The sequence below is a fragment of the Pogona vitticeps genome, chromosome 5 (genome assembly GCF_051106095.1).
Source record: "Pogona vitticeps strain Pit_001003342236 chromosome 5, PviZW2.1, whole genome shotgun sequence".
NCBI classification, from domain to species: domain Eukaryota; kingdom Metazoa; phylum Chordata; class Lepidosauria; order Squamata; family Agamidae; genus Pogona; species Pogona vitticeps.
The window spans coordinates 162,729,727-162,749,345 of NC_135787.1; the positions used below are offsets into that span (position 1 = coordinate 162,729,727).

Consider the following 19,619-nt stretch of genomic DNA (forward strand, 5'->3'; position numbering starts at 1 on the left):
ATCCATGTATGTACAAAAACTCTTTCGTTGCTGCTTGATTTCTCTTTAGCAGCTGGTGGTCTAACAGTGCAACTCCATACACAGCTTCTCAGAAGAAATGTCTAGCAAGTTCAGCGGTGCTTGTACAGTTTAGGTAAGATAGTGATTTAAAGTGTTTCAGTTCTAAAGTGAGTTGCCAGAAACCTGTTACTTTCACTGTATGTGTGTGAGAGAGAACGCCACAGCTAAACAACAGGTCAGTTCATTCTGCTCCCTCCTGCCTGCTGCACAGGCACATACCAGGAAAATTCTCATAATTCTGGTGGTTATTTGGTGAAAAGTGTCTATTTCACTGTTTTCTTCACTTCTTCAAGGTTTATTTTGCATTCCCTGTCATTGTGCTAGTGGGAGAAGGAAGCCAGGTAAGTGAAGGGGGCATTCTTGGGAAAAGGGTAAGTAAAATCCACCTCTTTCTGGGCTAGGCTGTCATTTGCAAGTTACAATTTCTGTAAAGCCCTTTTGCTATCATGAGACGGGAAGCATTTAGGCTGCAGTAATTAAGGTCCTCAATTCCTAACTAGGTATTGCTTCATGTCACACAAACAGGAGCTAAATGGACTGGCAATTCAAGTTGTGAAATCCATTGTTAGGACTTAGGTCAGCACCTTGCAGGAATGTAGTAGTGGGGGAGTAATTTACTATAAAAGAATTTAAATATTTCAGGGGAAGTTCAGGAATCTTCTGGTATTCCTAGACTGACAGTGCCTACTGTTCGTCATTAAAAGGCAGTATGCAGGCATTGTCATGACAACAGTTCCCCCCCCCCCCAGAAGTGATATTCTGTGGTAGAGCAGAGATGGCAGACACAAAGGGAGGGTTTCAAATTGGACAAAGTGACGCGTAGATCCAGATGCAGACTCCAGTGAATGGGACATTTTGAGACCACCCATAAAAGTATAGTCTAAAGCCCCTTTAAAAAGGCACTTTGTCCATCTGTACCATATAGCTGTCTGGGTACAAACCAGCCAGAAGAAAACTGTGACTCATCAGGAAATAAGCTGTTGACACTTAACCCCAGGCCAAGAGCACAGGGCCTCAAATTCAATCCCAATAATCTGGGCAGAACCTGTTAAACAAAGAACTAAAGCTCCAGAGTAACCCCATGCAGTATGGCCACTGAGCATGCTGGCTGGGGGATTCTGGGAACTTTGAGCCAAAAAAAAAAAACCACTTTTCCAACTTCTGGATTTGAGGAAGTATTATCTTATTTCTCCATACACTGAATATCAGTGATGGGAGCCACTCTGAGCTCTTTGGAGGAAGGACAGGAACAGGATACACAAATAAACTGTATTTTCCAGCCCTGCTCCCTTGTTGAACTACGAACGGTGCTCTATCAGGGAAGGATGGAGAGACAATTTTGGAGGCAAGGTTCATGGCCGCTGCTTTCTTCTCTCTTATGAATATTTTTTAAAAAAATTATCTGCAAAAGTTTCTAAATTGGAGGAGGCTTGCAGTATATGTCTGCAAAATGTTTCTAAGTTTCAGGATAGTGGCGCCTGATGAGGGGTTTCTTTCTCCATTGCAATTTTGTCTACCTTTCTTGTTAGTCTAAGAGCCTTGCCTTCTGCGACTGCCCCCTTCTCAGCTTTGGCTTTCTCCATTTCCTTCTCTTCTTTTCTCAAGTCCCCTGCTGGTCTCTTTTCTCTAGCTGAGGGGCCTCCCTAAGGTATGTTGAATCCCTTTTTAAGAAACAAAGTCTTCATATTTATTTTTGTAATGCCATCTAAAAAGGCAAAATGGGGGAAGATCGCATAAGAAGGAGGAAACAGCAAGATTAAAGCAGAACAAATACTTTACAGTTTCTCAGAACCAGATGATTTTAATCAATTTTGATTCATACAAAATACAAACCATTTCCATGATCATAATTTCAGATGTTTGCTTTTACTTGCCAGAAACAGATTGTGATTGATTAAGTTTGTAGGTGGGAACAAGACCTGTTCTCAGATGTAGTAAGGTCCATTTTGAAAGAATACTAATCTGTTTTAAAATCAAATTTCAATATTATATTTTGATTACGTACTTTATTTATACTGTGTCCTGTCTGTTGCCTCATTGTCTAAACATGGCCAAAGCTGCAGCATCTTTGAAGAAGAAGAGAGAGGTATGAACAAACTAGACAGGATCCAATGGCTTGTATGAGTAGAGAAAATAACAATAACAACAACAAGCCATCAGGTAAATTTTGGTTTACGTAATCCTTTTCAGGGTTTTCCAGGTGGAGATTACTCAGCTGTGGTTTACCAGTCTCTTCTTTTGGGGGCGTCCTGGGACTGTGCAGCTTGCCCAAAGCCCCACAGGCTGGCTTTACTTGTAGGAGGCCCAGTGAGGAATAGAATCTAAACCATTGAGCTATCCAGTCAGTACAGAAAATACCCTCAATTGATTCTGTATGCTCAGTGGGACAAGAATATTGAACAATGCCTTTTTAAATGGCATTACTTGTGTTCATGCATATATTGTGATTTGTACTTACGCTTTAATCTGCTGGAAGTTGAGTGACCAAAGCGGTCAAAACAACAGTAAAGTATTCAGATAGTTGAAGGGGGAGAGAAAATTAGGGTGGGGAAGAATAAATGAAACATCCTAGAGGAGTTGTGATTGATCAGCTGGAACATGCATTGTGCACTGCAACATTTTTTTGCAGGTCCCATATCATCCTTTCTGATGACAACGATGATAAGGAAATCCATGCAGGGTGGTTGTTTTTCTTTTAAGCAAAAATCTTTCCTTTCACCATACTCACCAACTACGGAGGTTCATTTGTTTGGCTATTATTAAATAAGTACAACAGAAGAATATGCTATTTATTTTATTTTTGTTTTCCAATCCAAACATTTAATTGCTTTACCTATTAAATACTGAGCTGCCTGCAGTGCTTTTGTGGTGACTACTGAACATTAACAAAAGGAGACTGTGATTTGCAGGATATTTCAAACAAGCAGCTTAGTCACGGAACACTTTCATTCTTCTACCATAATGTGTAGACTCAGCCTTCTTTGATCTGTTTTCTTCTGTTTCCAAATGGTTGTTGTTTTGTTTTACATATATATTGCCCCATAGTGCTAGAGCACTCTCTGGGCAGTTTAAAACATAATTATGCAAGCAATACTTTGTGCCCCAGCAGGCTAGGTACTTGTTTTACTGACCTTGGAAGGATGGAAAACTGAGTCAGCCTTGAGCCAGATACCTGAATCTGTCAGGAAAGAACTTAGGTTGTGAGTAGAGATTTGACTGCAGTACTGCAGTTTAATTACATGAATGGGGCGAGGGAGGGGAATAATATCTACATGGCAGATCAATTGGCTTAATATTCTCTTCATCTAACAATTCTTCCATCATCCCTCAGGCCCTTTCAGTGGGGAATATTGTATCCTAGCTGTGAGGAAGGACAGGTGAAAATGGCTGGGATCTAAAAGGTTGTAGGGGAGAATCAGCAGGTAAATAAAGAGTCTTTGCTTCTCTCCTTTAAGTGCTGGCCTCAAGATGAGCTGTACGAGACAAGCACAGTTGCAGAAGCCTGAGATTTTACTTACTGCATGTTAAAAAAAAGTATAAATGTCCTATGACATTTTGAAAACACAAACATTTTCTTTGCTCAAATAAGAGAGAATCTTCCAGCATGTTGAAGACTAACAAGTTTTATTTGGCATACACTTTCTTCAGTCATTAACAAACAGCAGTTAGGTGGTAAACAGGCATTTTTGCACTATCATACTGGTTGACTCTCTCTTCAAGCCACAGGAGATAGAAACAAGCCTTTATATTAATTCTTAATTGCCAGTTTGTCAGTGGAATCTGTCTTTGTAGTTTTTTGTTCAGGAATCTACACCATGAGGAAGGAGACGGTGTATCCTGAAAAACTGAAGTATCTCCATATATTTTAAGACTGAACACTATGGTAGATTGTGCAGAATTTCCTTGATGAACCAAAGAAAGAGCTGAGGTTTGAAAAGAAAAAACCAAGAAGCCATGCGATTATACACGTCCATATAGAGGTTAAACAGTGCATCTATAAGACGGAAAGGGCCTTGAACTGTTGTTTACGGGAAGTTTACAAAAAATTACAAAGAAGAATGCAAACAAAAACGTGTGGGAGAAACACCCAGAAGTGGCTTCCTTAGGAAATTAACCTTCCAAACTTTATTGATCTACATTCATGGCGTGATCAGATGGTGATATCTCCCAGTTTGGTTCTCTTTCAGGTCGGCTGATTTGCTCCTTTTTTAGGGTGACTACATGATATATGGGCAATCACTAACCAGACTCTCCCTTAACTTTGCCTGGCCACACCTTTTCAGCTCCCTGTTGGGGACCACTAGTTTTGTTCACTTTTTCCATTAATGTCAGTATCCTGGGTGTAAGACTGTGGTGTAAGGTGGTGCAAGAAGTCTCAATAATGCTGCTGGAGCAGGTAGTGCCCGATAGCCTGCCGGTATAGCTGCCCTTGGCATCTGCCTCCAGGGACAGTAACTTCCATTTGGGTAGTAACAGGGGCGGCCGTGAGCAGCAGTAATATGAATCCAGTCCAAAGACTTAATATTATTATTCTTTTCCCCCCCACTCAGCTACTTCGCAAGATGCGGGGCCCTGCGAGCCTTTTCCTGGTGTCCGCTCTGCTCGCTGGCAGGCTGGTCGCTGAACGCTGCCCACAAATCTGCATCTGTGATAGCATCAAGTATCAAGTCATGTGCCTGAACAAAAACCTCACAGAGGTGCCTGTTACCATCCCTCAGGTCAGTCCAGCCGAAGCAATGAGGTAGATCATCAGCACCAGGTGAGGCTATCAGGTGTGTTTCGGGTGAAGGCAAAAAGGAGAGGAGATGGACAGCTTAATTCTGTTACTTACACCCTCTTAGTACTTGGGGGGGGGTGTCTCTTAAATTAGGTCATTGGACTACAGCAACTGCACATTGATTTTAAAAAAAGCTGTAGTACAAATTTAGGGATCTCTGTTGGAGTAGCATATTGTCTGGGACTTCTTCCTCCTCCTCACCTTGTTTCTGAAGTTTAACCAGTTACAGAAATAGATAGAAATGAGTAGGTGTGTGTATGCAGATGAATGCTGACACACCTGTATGGGATTTCAGTGGTGTACTTTAGTATTCTAGGAGTCTAGCATTCTCACCTGTCAGGAAGAATTCTGATGGTGCTGTGTAACTCTTCCCCCAAGAAACGTGGGTTTGCTTTTCTCCATGTGCGGAAATGTTTTTTTCTCCTAGAAATCTGGAAACACACTAATGCCAGCATGGTCTTGGGCAAGGATGGGGCTGGAGTGTCTCCAAACCTGGTACAGGGCAGGAACCAGTCTATAGGCTCTGTTAGGCAGGCAAAGGTTGGTTTAGAGGTCCAATGCACATCCCTAATTAGGATCTACCCATGAGGTTTTTAACTCTCTCTTAACCCAGAAACCATATTGCAAAACCTGTTGCTACTTTAGGCTTCAATTGGTACTATCCTACACTTTCACTTTCTTTAAGATAGAAATGTGTGGCCATCAGGAGGTTTTCGGGCTACAACTCCCATCATATTTTAAAATTAATTCCTTTGCCTGATGGAACTTGCAGAGCAATAACATCCAGGCGATCACATATCCTCCACCCGGATTTGCAAAGTCAAGCAAACCCACAAGAGGTCTGAATAAAAACTGGTGCTGCTGTTAACTCATCTCTCCTATGAGGAGTATTGGTTTATCCTTCTTTTTATTTCTTTTAGGATTTAATCAGATAAAGACTTTGATTGCTGGAATAATTAGAGCTTTCTAGTACCAGGCGAAAACCATTTTAGCATTGACAAACAGGTTCAAAACAAGATCTTCTTACATCAAGGCAATAAGTAAATTATGAAGCAAGACAAAAAGGTCTCCAATATCATTAGTTCTTTTCATTAGCTCTGTTTATATATAAGACCTGTGCACAATACCTATGAACCACATGCCAGCTCCACTAACAATGGGCACAAGCAGATGCCCATATCCAACAATTGAGCCAATTTGATAAAGTTCTCTTGTTCAGTCTGGCTGGAGTCATTTGTCAGGTAGACATAACCTCATAGTAGACCTCCTACAAATTAAAACACGAGAAAATAATCTTAAATATGGCATGAAAAACAGTCTAAGATCTGTCTTCAGAGATCCAAGAACCCAACTTGCTGCTCCAAGCTTATTTTTTCTTTATTTTTTGTTAGGGCCTTTCCCCTCAAAAATCACAGAACATGATTTCAGGTGTCTGAAAAAGTACTCCTTTACTAAGGTTTTTTAAATATGAGTATACAAAAGATCCTATAACTTCTTTTCTAAATAGTTGATAGAGATTGTATGACTTCCCTATTATGTTGTCATGGTTGTTGTGGGTTTTTCGGGCTTCTTGGCCGTGTTCTGAAGGTGGTTCTTCCTAACGTTTCGCCAGTCTCTGTGGCCGGCATCTTCAGAGGACAGCAAACTGTGCTCTGGCTAGGCTTGAGAGTGGAGTATTTATGGCTGTGAGAAAGCTAGTTTGTGAGATAGGCTATTGTCCTAATCAGCAGATGGTTGTGTTTTGTTGTGGGTGTATTGTTTTGATAAGGAGGGGAGATTATCTGTCCCTGTGGTTGATGGGTGTCATTAGCTGGTCTTTTGTGTGTAGTAATCCCCTGACCTTGTGGTTGGGTGGAGTTCGTTGACCTTTTGCACTCTGTGTTTTTGAGAGCTGGGAGCCAGGTTTTGTTGAGCTTCATACTTTCCTCCTTCCGGTTGAAGTTTTGTTGATGCTTGTGGATTTCAATGGCTTCCCTGTGCAGTCTGACGTAATGATTGCTGGTGTTGTCCAGTATTTCAGTATTTTGAAATAAAATTTCATGTCCAGTTTGTTTTAGGGCATGTTCAGCTACTGCAGATTTTTCTGGTTGTTTTAGTCTGCAGTGTCTCTCATGTTCTTTGATTCTGGTGTGGATGCTTCGTTTTGTGGTTCCAATGTATACCTGGCCACAACTGCAAGGTATCCGGTATGCTCCTGCAGTGGTGAGGGGGTCCCTTCTGTCCTTTGCTGACCGTAACATTTGTTGTATTTTTGTGGTGGGCTTGAACACTGTTTGTAAGTTGTGTTTTTCCAGAGGTTTCCCCATACGGTCTGTCACCCCTTTGATGTATGGCAGAAATACTTTGTTTGTGGGTGGCTGTTTTTCTTCTTCAGTTCGGTGTTGTTTTCTTGGTTTGATGGCTCTTGTGATTTCATTTTTGGAGTAGCCATTTGCCTGTAGGGCCCAATTCAGGTGGTTGAGTTCAGTGTTGAGAAACTGAGCTTCACAGTTCCAATTTGCACAGTCTACCAGTGTTTTGATTAGGCCTCTTTTTTGCCGTGGGTGGTGGTTGGAGTTTTTGTGTAGGTACTTGCCACCCACACAGACCCAACCACTTCATTAGCTCTGGAGCTACTTGTACTTGTCCTACACTCTTCCTCAGTAGCATGTTGGACGCCTTCTGACCTGAGGGCTCATCTTCCAGCACCATATATTTTAGCTTTTTGTTTCTGTCCATGGAGTTTTTTTGGCAAAGATACTGGAGTGGCTTGCCAGTTCCTTCTCCAAGTGGATCGCATTTCGTCAGAACTCTCCACTATGACCTGTCCATCTTGGGTGTCCCTGCATGGCATAGCCCATAGCTTCTCTGAATTACTCAAGCCCCTTTGCCACAACAAGGCAGCAATCCGTGAAGGGGATCCATGATATAGCAACATTTTAAGTATAATATTGTCTACTTTCCCATTTGATATCATGTTAATATATCTGCACGTGATTTACTTTCTTCATTGAGTGAAGACTCCAAACTTTCCCCTATTTGCAGTTCTCCAATAAATTGTCTGTTCTGCTACAAGTTCAAAAAGATACAGGTGTGGATTAATCTATTCCTTTATTCCAAATACAGTATGTAATCATTTTAACAGAGACCAGCAGATTCGTATCTGACACAATGTGAAATTAGAATGGGGCATTTCAGCCAAAGGCACTATTGTTCTTGTCTACAGTGACCATGATAATTAACTGGGAATGTACCTGTTGTTCTTCCTGTGTAATTTACAGCTGACCCAAAGATTGGACCTCCGGGGTAATGTAATCAAGACAATTGCTGCAGGAACATTCCTCCCTATTCCGTATCTCACCCACTTGAACCTTCAGAGATGCAAGGTGGAAAGAATTGAGGAAGGGGCTTTCAGAGGATTAGGACGGCTGGTCTATCTCAATTTGGCTTCCAACAATATAGTAATAATCTACCAAGAGTCCTTTGATGGCCTGTCATCTCTCCAGCAACTTCTGCTAGAAAATAATCACATTGAGGAGATAATGCCAGGGGCTTTTGGACAGCTGGGCTTCCTTAGCTTTCTTAACCTGGCCAGGAACTCTCTGGTTTATTTACCAGATATGGTCTTCCAGGGGTTGCAGTTGACCAAGTGGATCAGTTTGTCCCATAATTCACTCAATGTGCTTGCCGACGAAGCATTTGGTGGACTTCCAAGCCTTCGAAGGCTGAGCCTGGATCACAATGAACTGCAGTACCTTCCCACGGAGGCACTGTCCAGGCTGTCAGGAACAAGCCGCCTGGATGTAGGACACAATCCCATCAGCTATATTGGTGAGGAGGCCATTGAGATGGCATCCCTGAAACAGCTGTCCCTGGACAATATGGCCCTTCAAGATGTTTCACACAGAGCTTTTGTCAAGAGCCCCCTCCTGCATACCCTTGACCTGCACAACAACCAGCTGCTTGTGCTGCAGCCTCTGACAGAAATGACCCATCTCAGAAAGATCAACTTAACAGGGAACCCAGTGCTTTGCACTTGCTACATGCGCCCCTTCAAAGAGTGGGCTGCAAAAAAAAGAATACATGCGGACGTCGAGTGTGCTGGCCCTGTTTTGTTTAGGGGAGAACATCTGGAGTCTCTGAGGACAACAGACATGAAGTGTAGAGATCATGCTTTGGAAGAGAAGCTGCTGCCCAGCGTGGCCACCATCCCCAGGGGCTCAGAGGTGGATGCTGTGAAGTGTCCCAAAGGATGTACTTGCTCACTTGATTCCCAGCATGCAAATTGTGGCCACAAAAAACTCCAGAGTATTCCCAAAGGATTCCCAAGCAACACCCAACTGCTGGACTTGCGCCATAATGAGTTCCACTCCATACCAAAAGGCTCCTTTCCTGACTTGAAAAACTTGACGTCCCTTCACCTGCAGAACTGCAAAATTGCTACCCTGCAACCTGGTGCCTTCCAGGATCTGAAACATCTTGTCTATCTTTACCTCTCTAACAATAACATCTCTTCCTTAAATGCTGCTGTTTTCAACGGCCTTACCCAGCTCACTTATCTCTACCTGGACCACAACGGGTTCACCCAAATGCCCAAAGGGGCCTTCAGGCTTTTGCCCAATCTCCTTGCCCTCCACTTGCAACACAACTCCATACATCAGCTGTCAGAAAATGCAATGGCTGGTATGGAGAAGCTACGTTGGCTCTACCTTACTGGAAACTGTGTGGCAGAGGTATCTTCCAAAGCTTTGAGTCATGCCAAGATGCTGGAGAAGTTGCATCTCGATGAGAATTCTTTGCAGGAAGTGCCCACCAAGGCCCTCCGTGGGCTCCCCATACTTAGTGAACTGAAGTTGTCCAAGAATCCCATCAAGTACATTGGAGATGGTGCCTTTTTTCCAGTGGCAAGATCTCTACAGCATCTCTACCTAGATAACATGGGCCTAGAACAGGTAAGTTGTGGCAGGAACGTTGGAACCTGAACATTTATTTCCTTTGCTGCTATGTTTCTAAAAACGTGTATCTGCTGCTAGAACAGAGCTGGGGAACATCAGAACAGGAATGGACAAAATGTGTTCCTCCAGATGTGGTTGGACTGCCACACCCAGAGCCAGCATGGCCAATGCAAAGAATGCTGGCAGTTGAAGTTTAACATATAGAGTTGCTCAATTCCCATGCTTTGATTCAAATGTATCCTAAAAACATCTTGCATTCACAATAGTGCCATAATGTACAAATTGAATTCTGTGATGATGACTGCTTTCCATCGAATTAAAGTTAATGATTTTCAAAGGAATTGGACGATGGTGCAGTGCTAATCATTTTATATTAAATAAATTATCCACAGATGGACAAAACTAGTTTCTAGAACTAATTTTTGTTGCATCATTCTACAGGCCAAAGCTGAAAAATGCTGCTAAAGCAACTCTTTTCCTGCTCCCAAAATAAAGTCTTGTTTGCATTACACAACACAGTAAATCTGAATGGTCTTGAGCATCTAATGCCTGAATAAGTACAGTTTGTGATCAGATGATGTTTGACATCCAGTGGGTCAGCATGAGATGAAGTTTTAGATAACTGCTAGAAGAGAGATGCCACTTTGAAATCCACTGCTGTGGTCCTTGAATGTCCCATTTTCAATATCATCTTTGTTTGCAGATTTCCTCTGGTGCCTTCACTGGCTTGGGCCCAAGAGTAAAAAGCTTCTACCTGGAGAAAAACAAAATGCACCGTGTTCCTGACTTACATAACTTCACAGCTCTGGAGGCAATCAACTTGAGTGATGTACCTTTCCACTGTGACTGTCAACTCCTCCCACTACGCAAGTGAGCCACTAGTTCACACAACTGTCTAAGAGTTTGTTATACAGCCGGGGGGGGAGGGGGAGGGAAGGGCCAGTTGTGGAATAACACAGCGCCAGATTAGAATTTGGGTGATAGAAGCACAAGTCCTTATCTAGGAAATTCAGTAGGCAACATTGGACCAAATTACTCTTAGTTTAATCTACCTCATAAAATGTTGGGATGACCATCTCTGCTACCTTGAGTTCCCTGAAGGAAAGGCAGGACATAATAGGATTACAAAACAAACCTAAAATAAATTAAGCTAACTGGATCATTGTGCACTGACAAATTTACCAGTAAGCTATCTCAGCAAAGTGGTTATCAGCATTGTTCTAGTTTAGTCACATAATTGTACAGATTCTAGTTATGTGGTTAGATACAATACATATAGAGCAAGCCATCAATGTTCTTGGCATTTTGTATAAGCACCAGACAGGTAGATCCTTGTCAGGAAGACCTTGTGCCCCAAGTAATAGCTGTGTGTGATCTTCTTAGAGCCCTGTCATCCTTCCCTCTGTGACCGTGTAAAATATTCTGGAGTGTATCACTTAGGATTAGAGATGGTTTGGTGGTCCATGCTGGTTCGTTTAGGGGCTGAACAGGTGTTTGGTGCTTTGCAGCCCAGCCTCTTGTGGGCACTTACCAAGAGGTAGCGCCTGGAGGAGGTGGGCCAAGGAAGCCAGGGCGCCAGCTGGAGGAGGGACTGTGAAGCACCAAACACTTATTTGGCCACTAAAAGAACTGGTACAAACTGCTGAAGTGGTGATTCATGCCCATCTCTACTTAGGATCAATGGCACCAATACAAAGCCCAGTTAACTAATTGTTGTTGTTTAATAGTTTAGTTGTGTCCAACTCTTCGTAACCCCATGGACCAGAGCATGCAGGCCCTCCTGTCTTCCACTGCCTCCCGGAGTTTGGTCAGATTCATGTTAGTAGCTTCGATGACACTGTACAAATATCTCATCCTCTTCTCCTCTGCACATATCTGAACATTCTTTAACCTCCAAAATAAATACACCTGTAGAAAAGTATGAAAATACATGCTAGGTGAGTGATTGTGAATGTATGTGAGGTCAGGTGATATTGTTGATCAGGTGGCTTCAAATTTATCTCCTTTTGCTTTTTTCTCCTACCCCAGATGGCTTGACAAGCTGAATCTGAGAGTAGGAGCCACCTGTGATACCCCAGCAGATGTACGTGGCCAAAAGGTGAAGCTGGTAACTATCTTCCAAAATTGCCCAGGCTGGAGTATTAAAAAGGCCAAGCGAACTAGCTCAGCTGAAAGCAAGACCAAGACTCGAAGAAGTTCCAGTAAGAGGCAACGTGCAGGGAATGTGCAACTCAGAGGAAACAAGAAGAACAAAGCTGTGAAGAAAGGAAAGCAATGATGCTGAAGGAAATTTGCTCTCAGTTATGTCAGTGGTTCACATCTGGATAGCTCAGTAGTTTAGGTATTTAGCTGTGGAGCTAAAGAGATTGGGAGTTCAATTCCCCTCAGTGTCTTTTTGATGGGGACTGGACTCAATGATCCATAGGGTCCCTTCTAGCTCTGTAGTTATGAGATTATTATTTACATACTATAAATCCATACTAGTAACTACATGCATTGGCAAAGGGAGAACGCTGATTTGATTTTACCCAAAGGCTGGAAAAGATGGCCAGTAGAGCTGTGCTCAAAAATTAAAATACAACATGTGTACTTCACATTACTATATTCTGAGCAGTTCAAACCATGTAAATGTAGATTCTGCATAACTTATTCTGCTAATTAAGACACAGTGCAAGGAGCTTGCCAGCTTTCTGAGATTTAACTGGATATATTTCACAAATGTCCAAGCTCTTCAGAAAGATTAAAGTTTGCTTTTTAAAAAGTTTCGATCCTAAAGACTGCCAAATCTTGTGCCTCTTGCCAGATCTCGCACTGTTTCTGCAACTAGAAGCTTTAGTCATTATTCTGTTTTTAAAACAACCCCCACTTTGTAAAATATGGAGTGAGAGAAGTTTAATATGGTGTAATTGCTGAACTTGGGGGAAATGGGAAAGTTGCATGACAGGAATTTTCCAACAACAAGAAAATTGCAATTAAGAGGGAAAATACAGATAGAAATGGATGCAAGCTGTGACACAAGAGATTTACAGTCATGTCTGAAATATGCTTCCTCAAAAATGCTTTGCTTTGCTTGAAAATGGGACTTAATTTTACAGTATACTGTACATTGTTTAAGATAGCAGCTGGAAACCTCTTATCAGGAAGTGCCTTCTCATTGCAAGAATGAATAGACAATGGAACGATTTGCTCAGGGAAGTTGTGGAATTTCCTCTCAGGTGGTTTTTAAGCAGCAAAATATTGGAAGGAAAAAACATGACTAGTGGGCTTCGTTTTACGACAGGAAAACTTCCACTGCAGACACATGGCCTTGAGTAGTACTGTATTTTAAATTTATTTTAATATAAAAATTCACAGTCTTTCACTTCTTGTATTAAACAAACAAGCAAAAAAAAAAAAATTAAAAGCTTTTAATAATACAATTTCAAATAGCAGCCCTGTCCCTTGCCACTTTGCTCACATAGGCAGAACAGGTTTCAAGAGAAGGGCCTTGCTGCTGCTTAAGTTCTACGCATGAGCAAGAAGCCAGATTTCCCAAGGTTCTTGCTCATGGGTAGAGGCTACAGACAGGTCTCCTCTTCAGGCTTTTGAGTAAAGTGATAAAGAATGTTATGGAGCTTGTCTCCTCTGTAACTGCATAGATGGTTTTGGATTTCAGAATGACTACACAGGGCTAAAGCGCAGACTTGACTGATGAAAGTCAGAAATGGCCTCTCCCCTTCCCACAGAGTTCTTAAGCAAGGGGTTCATACTCAGTTCTTGTGAGCCCAATGAGAAAGGAACTCTAAGCCTTTCTTGACGCAGAACATTTGCTATAAAAAGTACAGAATAAATTGACGGAATCAGTTTTCTCTTAATGTTGGGGAGAGGGAAGAATCTTCTATGAAAGAATGATAGCTTTGAAACATGTAACCCGGAGCTGAGGAAAGCGCAGCTTGTGAAGGGACATTGCATGCAAGCCCCCCCCCCACCAAACACTAATCCCACTTGATCCTGAAAAAAGACTGACCTCCAAATACAACTTTGCATCACCAGGATCTTGAGGGTGGGCGCGATTCGTTATTTAAACAGGGTACCACTTCCTGCCAATCCTGTTCTAGGGTGTTCACTTACTGAAAATCTTTTCTTCCAGCTTTAAACAGGCCTGGTGGGGACTACCTTTAAATGGCAAAATATACTCCCAAAGTTTCTGAAGACACAAGCTGTCACTTTGGGGACAACCGGGAATGTGGAAGGAAGTGTAGCCCATGAAGTTCCAGGGGAGATAGAAATATGGCCCCAGATTATTAGAATGGGCCAACACATGACGTCTCCCTGGCCACCAAGAGATCAGGGAGTCCAATCCTGCCCTTGAGAACTACTGTGAAAGACTCTTGTGTCTCCTTTCCGCCTGAAGCTCTAGTCAACATCTTCATCTTTTAAGCAACTAATCAATACAGGGCTGGTAGGGGCTTCCGTTTCCATGTCTTCACTTTTTAGGCAGCCAGTCCCCACAGGGCTCCTTGGGGCTTCCAGTTCCGTGTTTTCATCTTTTAAGCAGCCGATCGGTACTGGCAGCTGTGAGGCTCCCAATTCCAGTGCAAAGCCATCAAGAGTCTCTTCTTTCACTTGCACAACAACTGCTAGGAAACAGAAATTCACATCACAGGATGCATGGTAAAGATTTTCTTTTTCAGACTGACCGTGCTAGCTCAGGGATTCTGGGAGTAGTGCTCCAAAAAAGTAAAATTTCCAAGCTCTAAATAAAGCACACAGTAGTAAAATGTTAGGGATAAAATGCCTTCAGGGCCTTCAAACACTCCAGAGAAGATCAAGTATCAATATCTGTAGAGCAAGATACTTAGGAACTATGTGACTGCAGTTACTTAGGACATTGGCACTAATGCCAGATCCGTACGTAGTTCTTAAATACTGGCCAAAATTGCTGCATAACAGAATTGGCATAAATTTCAGCAATGAACTGTTGTAAGCTAACAAATTATCATAGGCATTCACCACTGCGTACTGAATTATGTGACTGCTTCATAACAGCAAATGTCTATACTAACTTCATAAGTTTCAACAATTCCAACAATTCGCGAAGGCTTTCACGGCCGGGATCTAATGGTTGTTGTGGGTTTTTCGGGCTCTTTGGCCGTGTTCTGGAGGTTGTTCTTCCTAATGTTTCGCCAGTCTCTGTGGCCGGCATCTTCAGAGGACAGCACAATTTGCTGTCTTCTGAAGATGCCGGCCCCAGAGACTGGCGAAACGTTAGGAAGAACAACCTTCAGAACACGGCCAAAGAGCCCGAAAAACCCACAACAACCAATTCAACAATTCACTGCCAAGATTTATGCCACTAGCACTGTGCCAGTATAAACACTCAGTAGGATTCTGGCCACCAAGTTTCACCTTAATGAAAACTTGATGCAGTAAAAAAATGAAACAAAATAAAACCCCTATTGGTTTCTCTTTAGTGCTTTGGAAATCAAGGTGTAGGTGTAAGCCCTACACTGTTCTGGAACTCTTCATGACTTAGACAGAATCTACAAATTATAGATTGGTTTGAAAATTGAAGATGGACGTGGTGGCGCTGTGGGTTAAACTGCAGAAGCCTTTGTGCTGCAAGGTTGGAAGACCAGCAATTGTAAGATCAAATCCACGTGACGGAATGAGCTCCTGTCACTTGTCCCAGCTCCTGCCAACCTAGCAGTTCGAAAGCATGTAAAAATGCAAGTAGATAAATAGGTACCACCATAGTGGGAAGGTAATGGTGGTCCGTGTCTACTCATGTTGGCCACGTGACCACAGAAATTGTCTTCAGACAAACGTTGGCTCTATGGCTTGGAAATGGGGATGAGCACCGCCCCCTAGAGTCAGACACAACTGGACTAAATGTCAAGGGGAACCTTTACCTTTACCTTGAAAACTGAATACAGTGGTGCCCCGCATAGCGAGGTTAATCCGTTCCGGATTAATCTTCGCTATGCGGAATCGTCGCTAAACGGGTAGGGAAAATGTATTGAAACACATTAAACTTAGTTTAATGCGTTCCAATACCTTTTTTACTTACCCGTTCAGCGAGGATTCCCCTTGCCGGCAGCCATTTTCGCGCCCTCGCTAAGCGAGGGCAGGGCTTGAAAACGGCTGCCGGCAGCCATTTCTGGGTTTCTGGCGGCCATTTTGGAGCCGCCGAACAGCTGTTCGGCAGCTCCAAAATGGCCGCCGCAATACCCGATCTTTGCAATGCGGGTTTTCCCCATTGCGAAGATCGGGCATGTTTCTGTATAGCGATCCCGAAAAAGGGATCGCTATACGGAAACATCGCTATACGGTGCACTCGTTAAGCGAGGCACCACTGTATATGCTAATGCATGTCACCTACATGCCTAGATAAATGACACTGTTATTTGGATAGTTATGAATCAAACAGGCACTTTTTATTTATAATCCACATTACAAATGTGTCCAGTCTCTCCACTATCTCTGCTTAGAAAAAATGACTGTATAAGTCCCAGTCCATACAAACTACAATCAAAATTATGCAAATTACAGTCAGCATTTGGTGGTGGTAATCTGCATAATTTGGTTTTATTTAGGCTGTTTCTCTTTAGTTCTAGTTAATTTTGTATGCTAAAACAAAAAACTATTCTAAACAAAAGCATACAAATCAAAACACTAGCAGATTACTGTACCCCAATTAATTTGTAAGATTTATGGAGGCTCACAGAAAGAAAACAAAAATAAAAATGTGTGGCCCTGGGCAAGCTGCACAGTCCCAGGATGCCTCCAGAAGAAGGGAATGGTAAATCGCTCCTGAGTACTCTCTCTATAGATAATTCTGGAAAGGATCACAGCGAGTCAGGATTGACGTACAGGCATACGGTCATCATCAATTATCATTGCACTGTGAAAAGGAAAGACATTTATTTCATTTATACCATTCATTCATAATGGAGGACTTAAAATTCTGGACACCTTGATCACTGCTTCTAGCAATCTATTCCAGTCCAAGCACAGGAAGCCTCTAACATCTCTGGAATTCATCTTAATTGCACAATTTCCCCATCCACAGGAAACATGGGGCAATTAGTGAGCAAGCATATATAAACAGATGTTTTCCTACCATCTTTCTCCTGCCCCACATATGAAGAAAGGAATTGAGAAGGGAGAAGAGGCATAAATAAGTTATAGTTTTGCCTTACTTTCATCAGAAGCTGGTTTTGATGAAGGCTTGCTTGCTGGGTGTGTATCTCCTGCTGCTTTGGAAGCTGGTATTTTAGGGGCAGCTTTTATTTCCTCCTTTGCTTTTGATGCACTTGTTTTCTTCATTGGTTGCTTGACCGAACGGGATTTAGTGGTCACCTTTTTTCCTTTGTATTAAGAAAGAAGAAGAAAATAAAAGAAAGAAGTCTATTTACCTTCCAAGCCGTTTAAAAAAGAACATGTTCCTGGTTCTTGCTGAGGCAGCAAGCGTGATGCAGGTGGTAAATGCCTATTTAAAATATTTTGCAAAATCAACCCATTGACCTAAGGTGGTCCATCTAACCCAGAATCCTGATTCTTTTACAAGAAACAAGAAAAAATTACCATATTTTCCTTCTATAAGATACTACTTTTTCCTAAAGTCATTAGACTAAAAATGGATGGTTATCTTATACAGTGGTGCCCCGCATGACGACGATAATCCATTCTGTCAAAATCGCTGTACAGTGAAATTGTCGTCATGTGAAAAAAACTGTCAAATCTTGGCTTCTTAAGGTGAAATAAAGAGACATCATTGGGGGGGGGGAATGGTCAAACTGTGACTTACTTTTCTTTCTGTATGGCTTCCGCTTTTTCTTTGGTACTTCCTTGGTTGGGAGAGGTGACACGGGCTCTGGTACCAACAAAAGAGTTTCTGTTCAGATTCTATACAGACACTATGAAGACATGTGTCAAAATCCTCTCATGTAGCTATGCAAATAGTGCAACTTTTGGGAGCAAATTGCCCCAAGTTAAGAAATCACTGTAAACATGGACAGTCACACACTGAGTTGTATGACTTAGTGTGCAACTGATGATGTCCCTGATGCTTGCATAACTAGATAAGAAGATCTGGGCCAGTGCAATGTGACATTTCAGATAAACATTCTAAGTTCCCAAATGTAGGACGTTTGAAATATCTTGCATAAAAAGCAACTCTCAAGGGAAGGACAGGGACAATGGTCCTCTCTATCCCTCCCTTAATGCTGTGTTTACTTACTTAGTATAAATTATGTTGTGGCCTCCTATAGCAATTCCCCACATCAATATTTTGCTTCAGAGCAAGGTAGTATGCAGAGAGAGGAATACAATGAAAAGGGAAAATGTCATCTGGACCAAATAAGTGAAATGTCTTATGGTAACAGATGGAATAAATGGCCATTTGCCATTCTATGCTTCCAGGTTCATACCAAGTTCATACCAAGAGACAGGATGCAGTTACAGTATTGTCTATGCCTTTCAAACAGGTATTCTCACAAACTTGATGGCTAGAGACTTTATTTATATTTAAATACAAAGAACCAGTCTAAAGATGTTCAGCATTCCAAATACTGCACCATATAGTGGGCTTCATTGAGTAATTTATTCTAGAAAGTGAACCATCTAAGGAAAATGGCATCCAGGTAAGCAGTGGCAAAGAGTTATTTCAGAAACTAAAACTCAGCAGCACTGACCTCTGCTGACCACAGAAAGAAACACTTGAAAGTAAAACAAAAACATACTCCTCTTTTAAGGGAAATATGGCAGGGAAGACAAGACCACAATACAAGGAGCTAAACTGCAATTGCCAGAGAACCCAAGGAACTCCAAAGGGATTTTATTTCACCTAGAGTTCCTCATTATCGCCTGCTAGGTTTCTGTTTTCAAACTTGCTAAGGTTATCTGTACAATAAGAACATGGGTGAAGTGGAAGACTTTTCTCACAAATATTGGGGGGGGGGAAGAATAAACGCAGGTCAGCTGGCCATCAAAAACATGTGAAGTCAGATTCTCTTACCTGGAACCACTGGTGGTTGCAGCTGATAGCCTATCAGTTCACACCAACCCACAGGATAGATATCTGGAGACTCACAGTCCACCCACTGGTCATATTCGCTATCCCAGCCATCGAAGTGGATTCTTAGGAGTCGATGGACCACCTGATTTACTGTGGCCACACAGATGAGCCTTGGCTCCATCAGGTCAACAGCTTCCAGTTTGGCGCCCACTTTGAAGCCATGATTTGGACAATCCTTGAAAGAGGAGAAACACAATAAACCTAAATCCAAGCTCATATCTTTGTTTTTCTTTTAATCTATATCCATTTTGGGAAGGACTGGGAAGTTACATTAATTTAAATAAATAAATAACAACCAAAGTGCTCAGGAATGATTTCTGCAGTGTTTTCTTCTATGAAATCTCAAGATCCCAGGACAAGAAAGGATGTATGTCCAAACATGAGATATGCAATGAACCAAGAAGCTAAGATATATGCAAGTAAACAATATCAATGTTCAGATTATAAATAGGTGATTTGACAATGCAGTGCAGTCTTTGTAATTCCCTTTCAGCAAGATCTACTTGGGTAGTGTCGGAATCTATCCATCTTGGATCACTGACATTCTAATCCTAAGTGCAAAATGGATTGCATTTTGCATTTAGTCTGCTAGGATTTAGTTTTTCAAATGTTTTCAGAACGGCTGATGTGGGGGAGAGAAAGTGGATGTTAGCCTGGGTACAAAGGATGAGTGAAGGGCACAGGAAAACAGGGAACTGAACATACTGCAGAGAAATGAAAACACTGCTATCTGATGGAAGCAATGAATAAGAGGGTCTCCTTTGTGGTCACTTCCAGGATCTGAAGCTCA

The 19,619-nt window shown here is 42.1% G+C and overlaps 2 protein-coding genes across 11 annotated transcripts in view; one reads left to right on the plus strand and one right to left on the minus strand.

Annotated features, from left to right (window-relative positions):
* Positions 1–23: 23 nt before the first annotated feature.
* Positions 24–12,147, plus strand: CHADL (chondroadherin like). Of its 3 annotated transcripts, none has more exons than XM_020787905.3 (6): positions 24–133; positions 354–401; positions 4,611–4,778; positions 8,098–9,768; positions 10,475–10,641; positions 11,800–12,146. In XM_020787905.3, exons 3-6 carry the CDS (start codon positions 4,623–4,625, stop codon positions 12,047–12,049), a joined length of 2,244 nt encoding a protein of 747 aa, XP_020643564.3. In that variant the 5' UTR covers positions 24–133; positions 354–401; positions 4,611–4,622; the 3' UTR covers positions 12,050–12,146. The 3 variants fall into 3 exon arrangements, with proteins under 3 accessions (XP_020643564.3, XP_020643563.3, XP_072856253.2); XM_020787904.3 differs by having other exon boundaries at positions 128–235; positions 11,800–12,147; XM_073000152.2 differs by lacking the exons at positions 24–133; positions 354–401 and adding an exon at positions 2,111–2,220.
* Positions 12,148–13,078: 931 nt separating this feature from the next.
* The window catches only part of L3MBTL2 (L3MBTL histone methyl-lysine binding protein 2), a 39,577-nt gene continuing 33,036 nt past the window's right edge, over positions 13,079–19,619 (minus strand). For 4 of the 8 annotated variants that reach the window (XM_078376131.1, XM_078376130.1, XM_020787901.3 and 1 more), the window contains 4 exons: positions 18,770–19,004; positions 17,561–17,626; positions 16,953–17,120; positions 13,079–14,387 (listed from right to left, as the gene is read on the minus strand). In XM_078376131.1, the coding sequence (XP_078232257.1) occupies positions 14,167–14,387; positions 16,953–17,120; positions 17,561–17,626; positions 18,770–19,004 (690 nt within the window). In that variant the 3' untranslated portion in view covers positions 13,079–14,166. The other 4 variants (XM_020787900.3, XM_020787903.3, XM_020787902.3 and 1 more) reach the window with 2 other exon arrangements.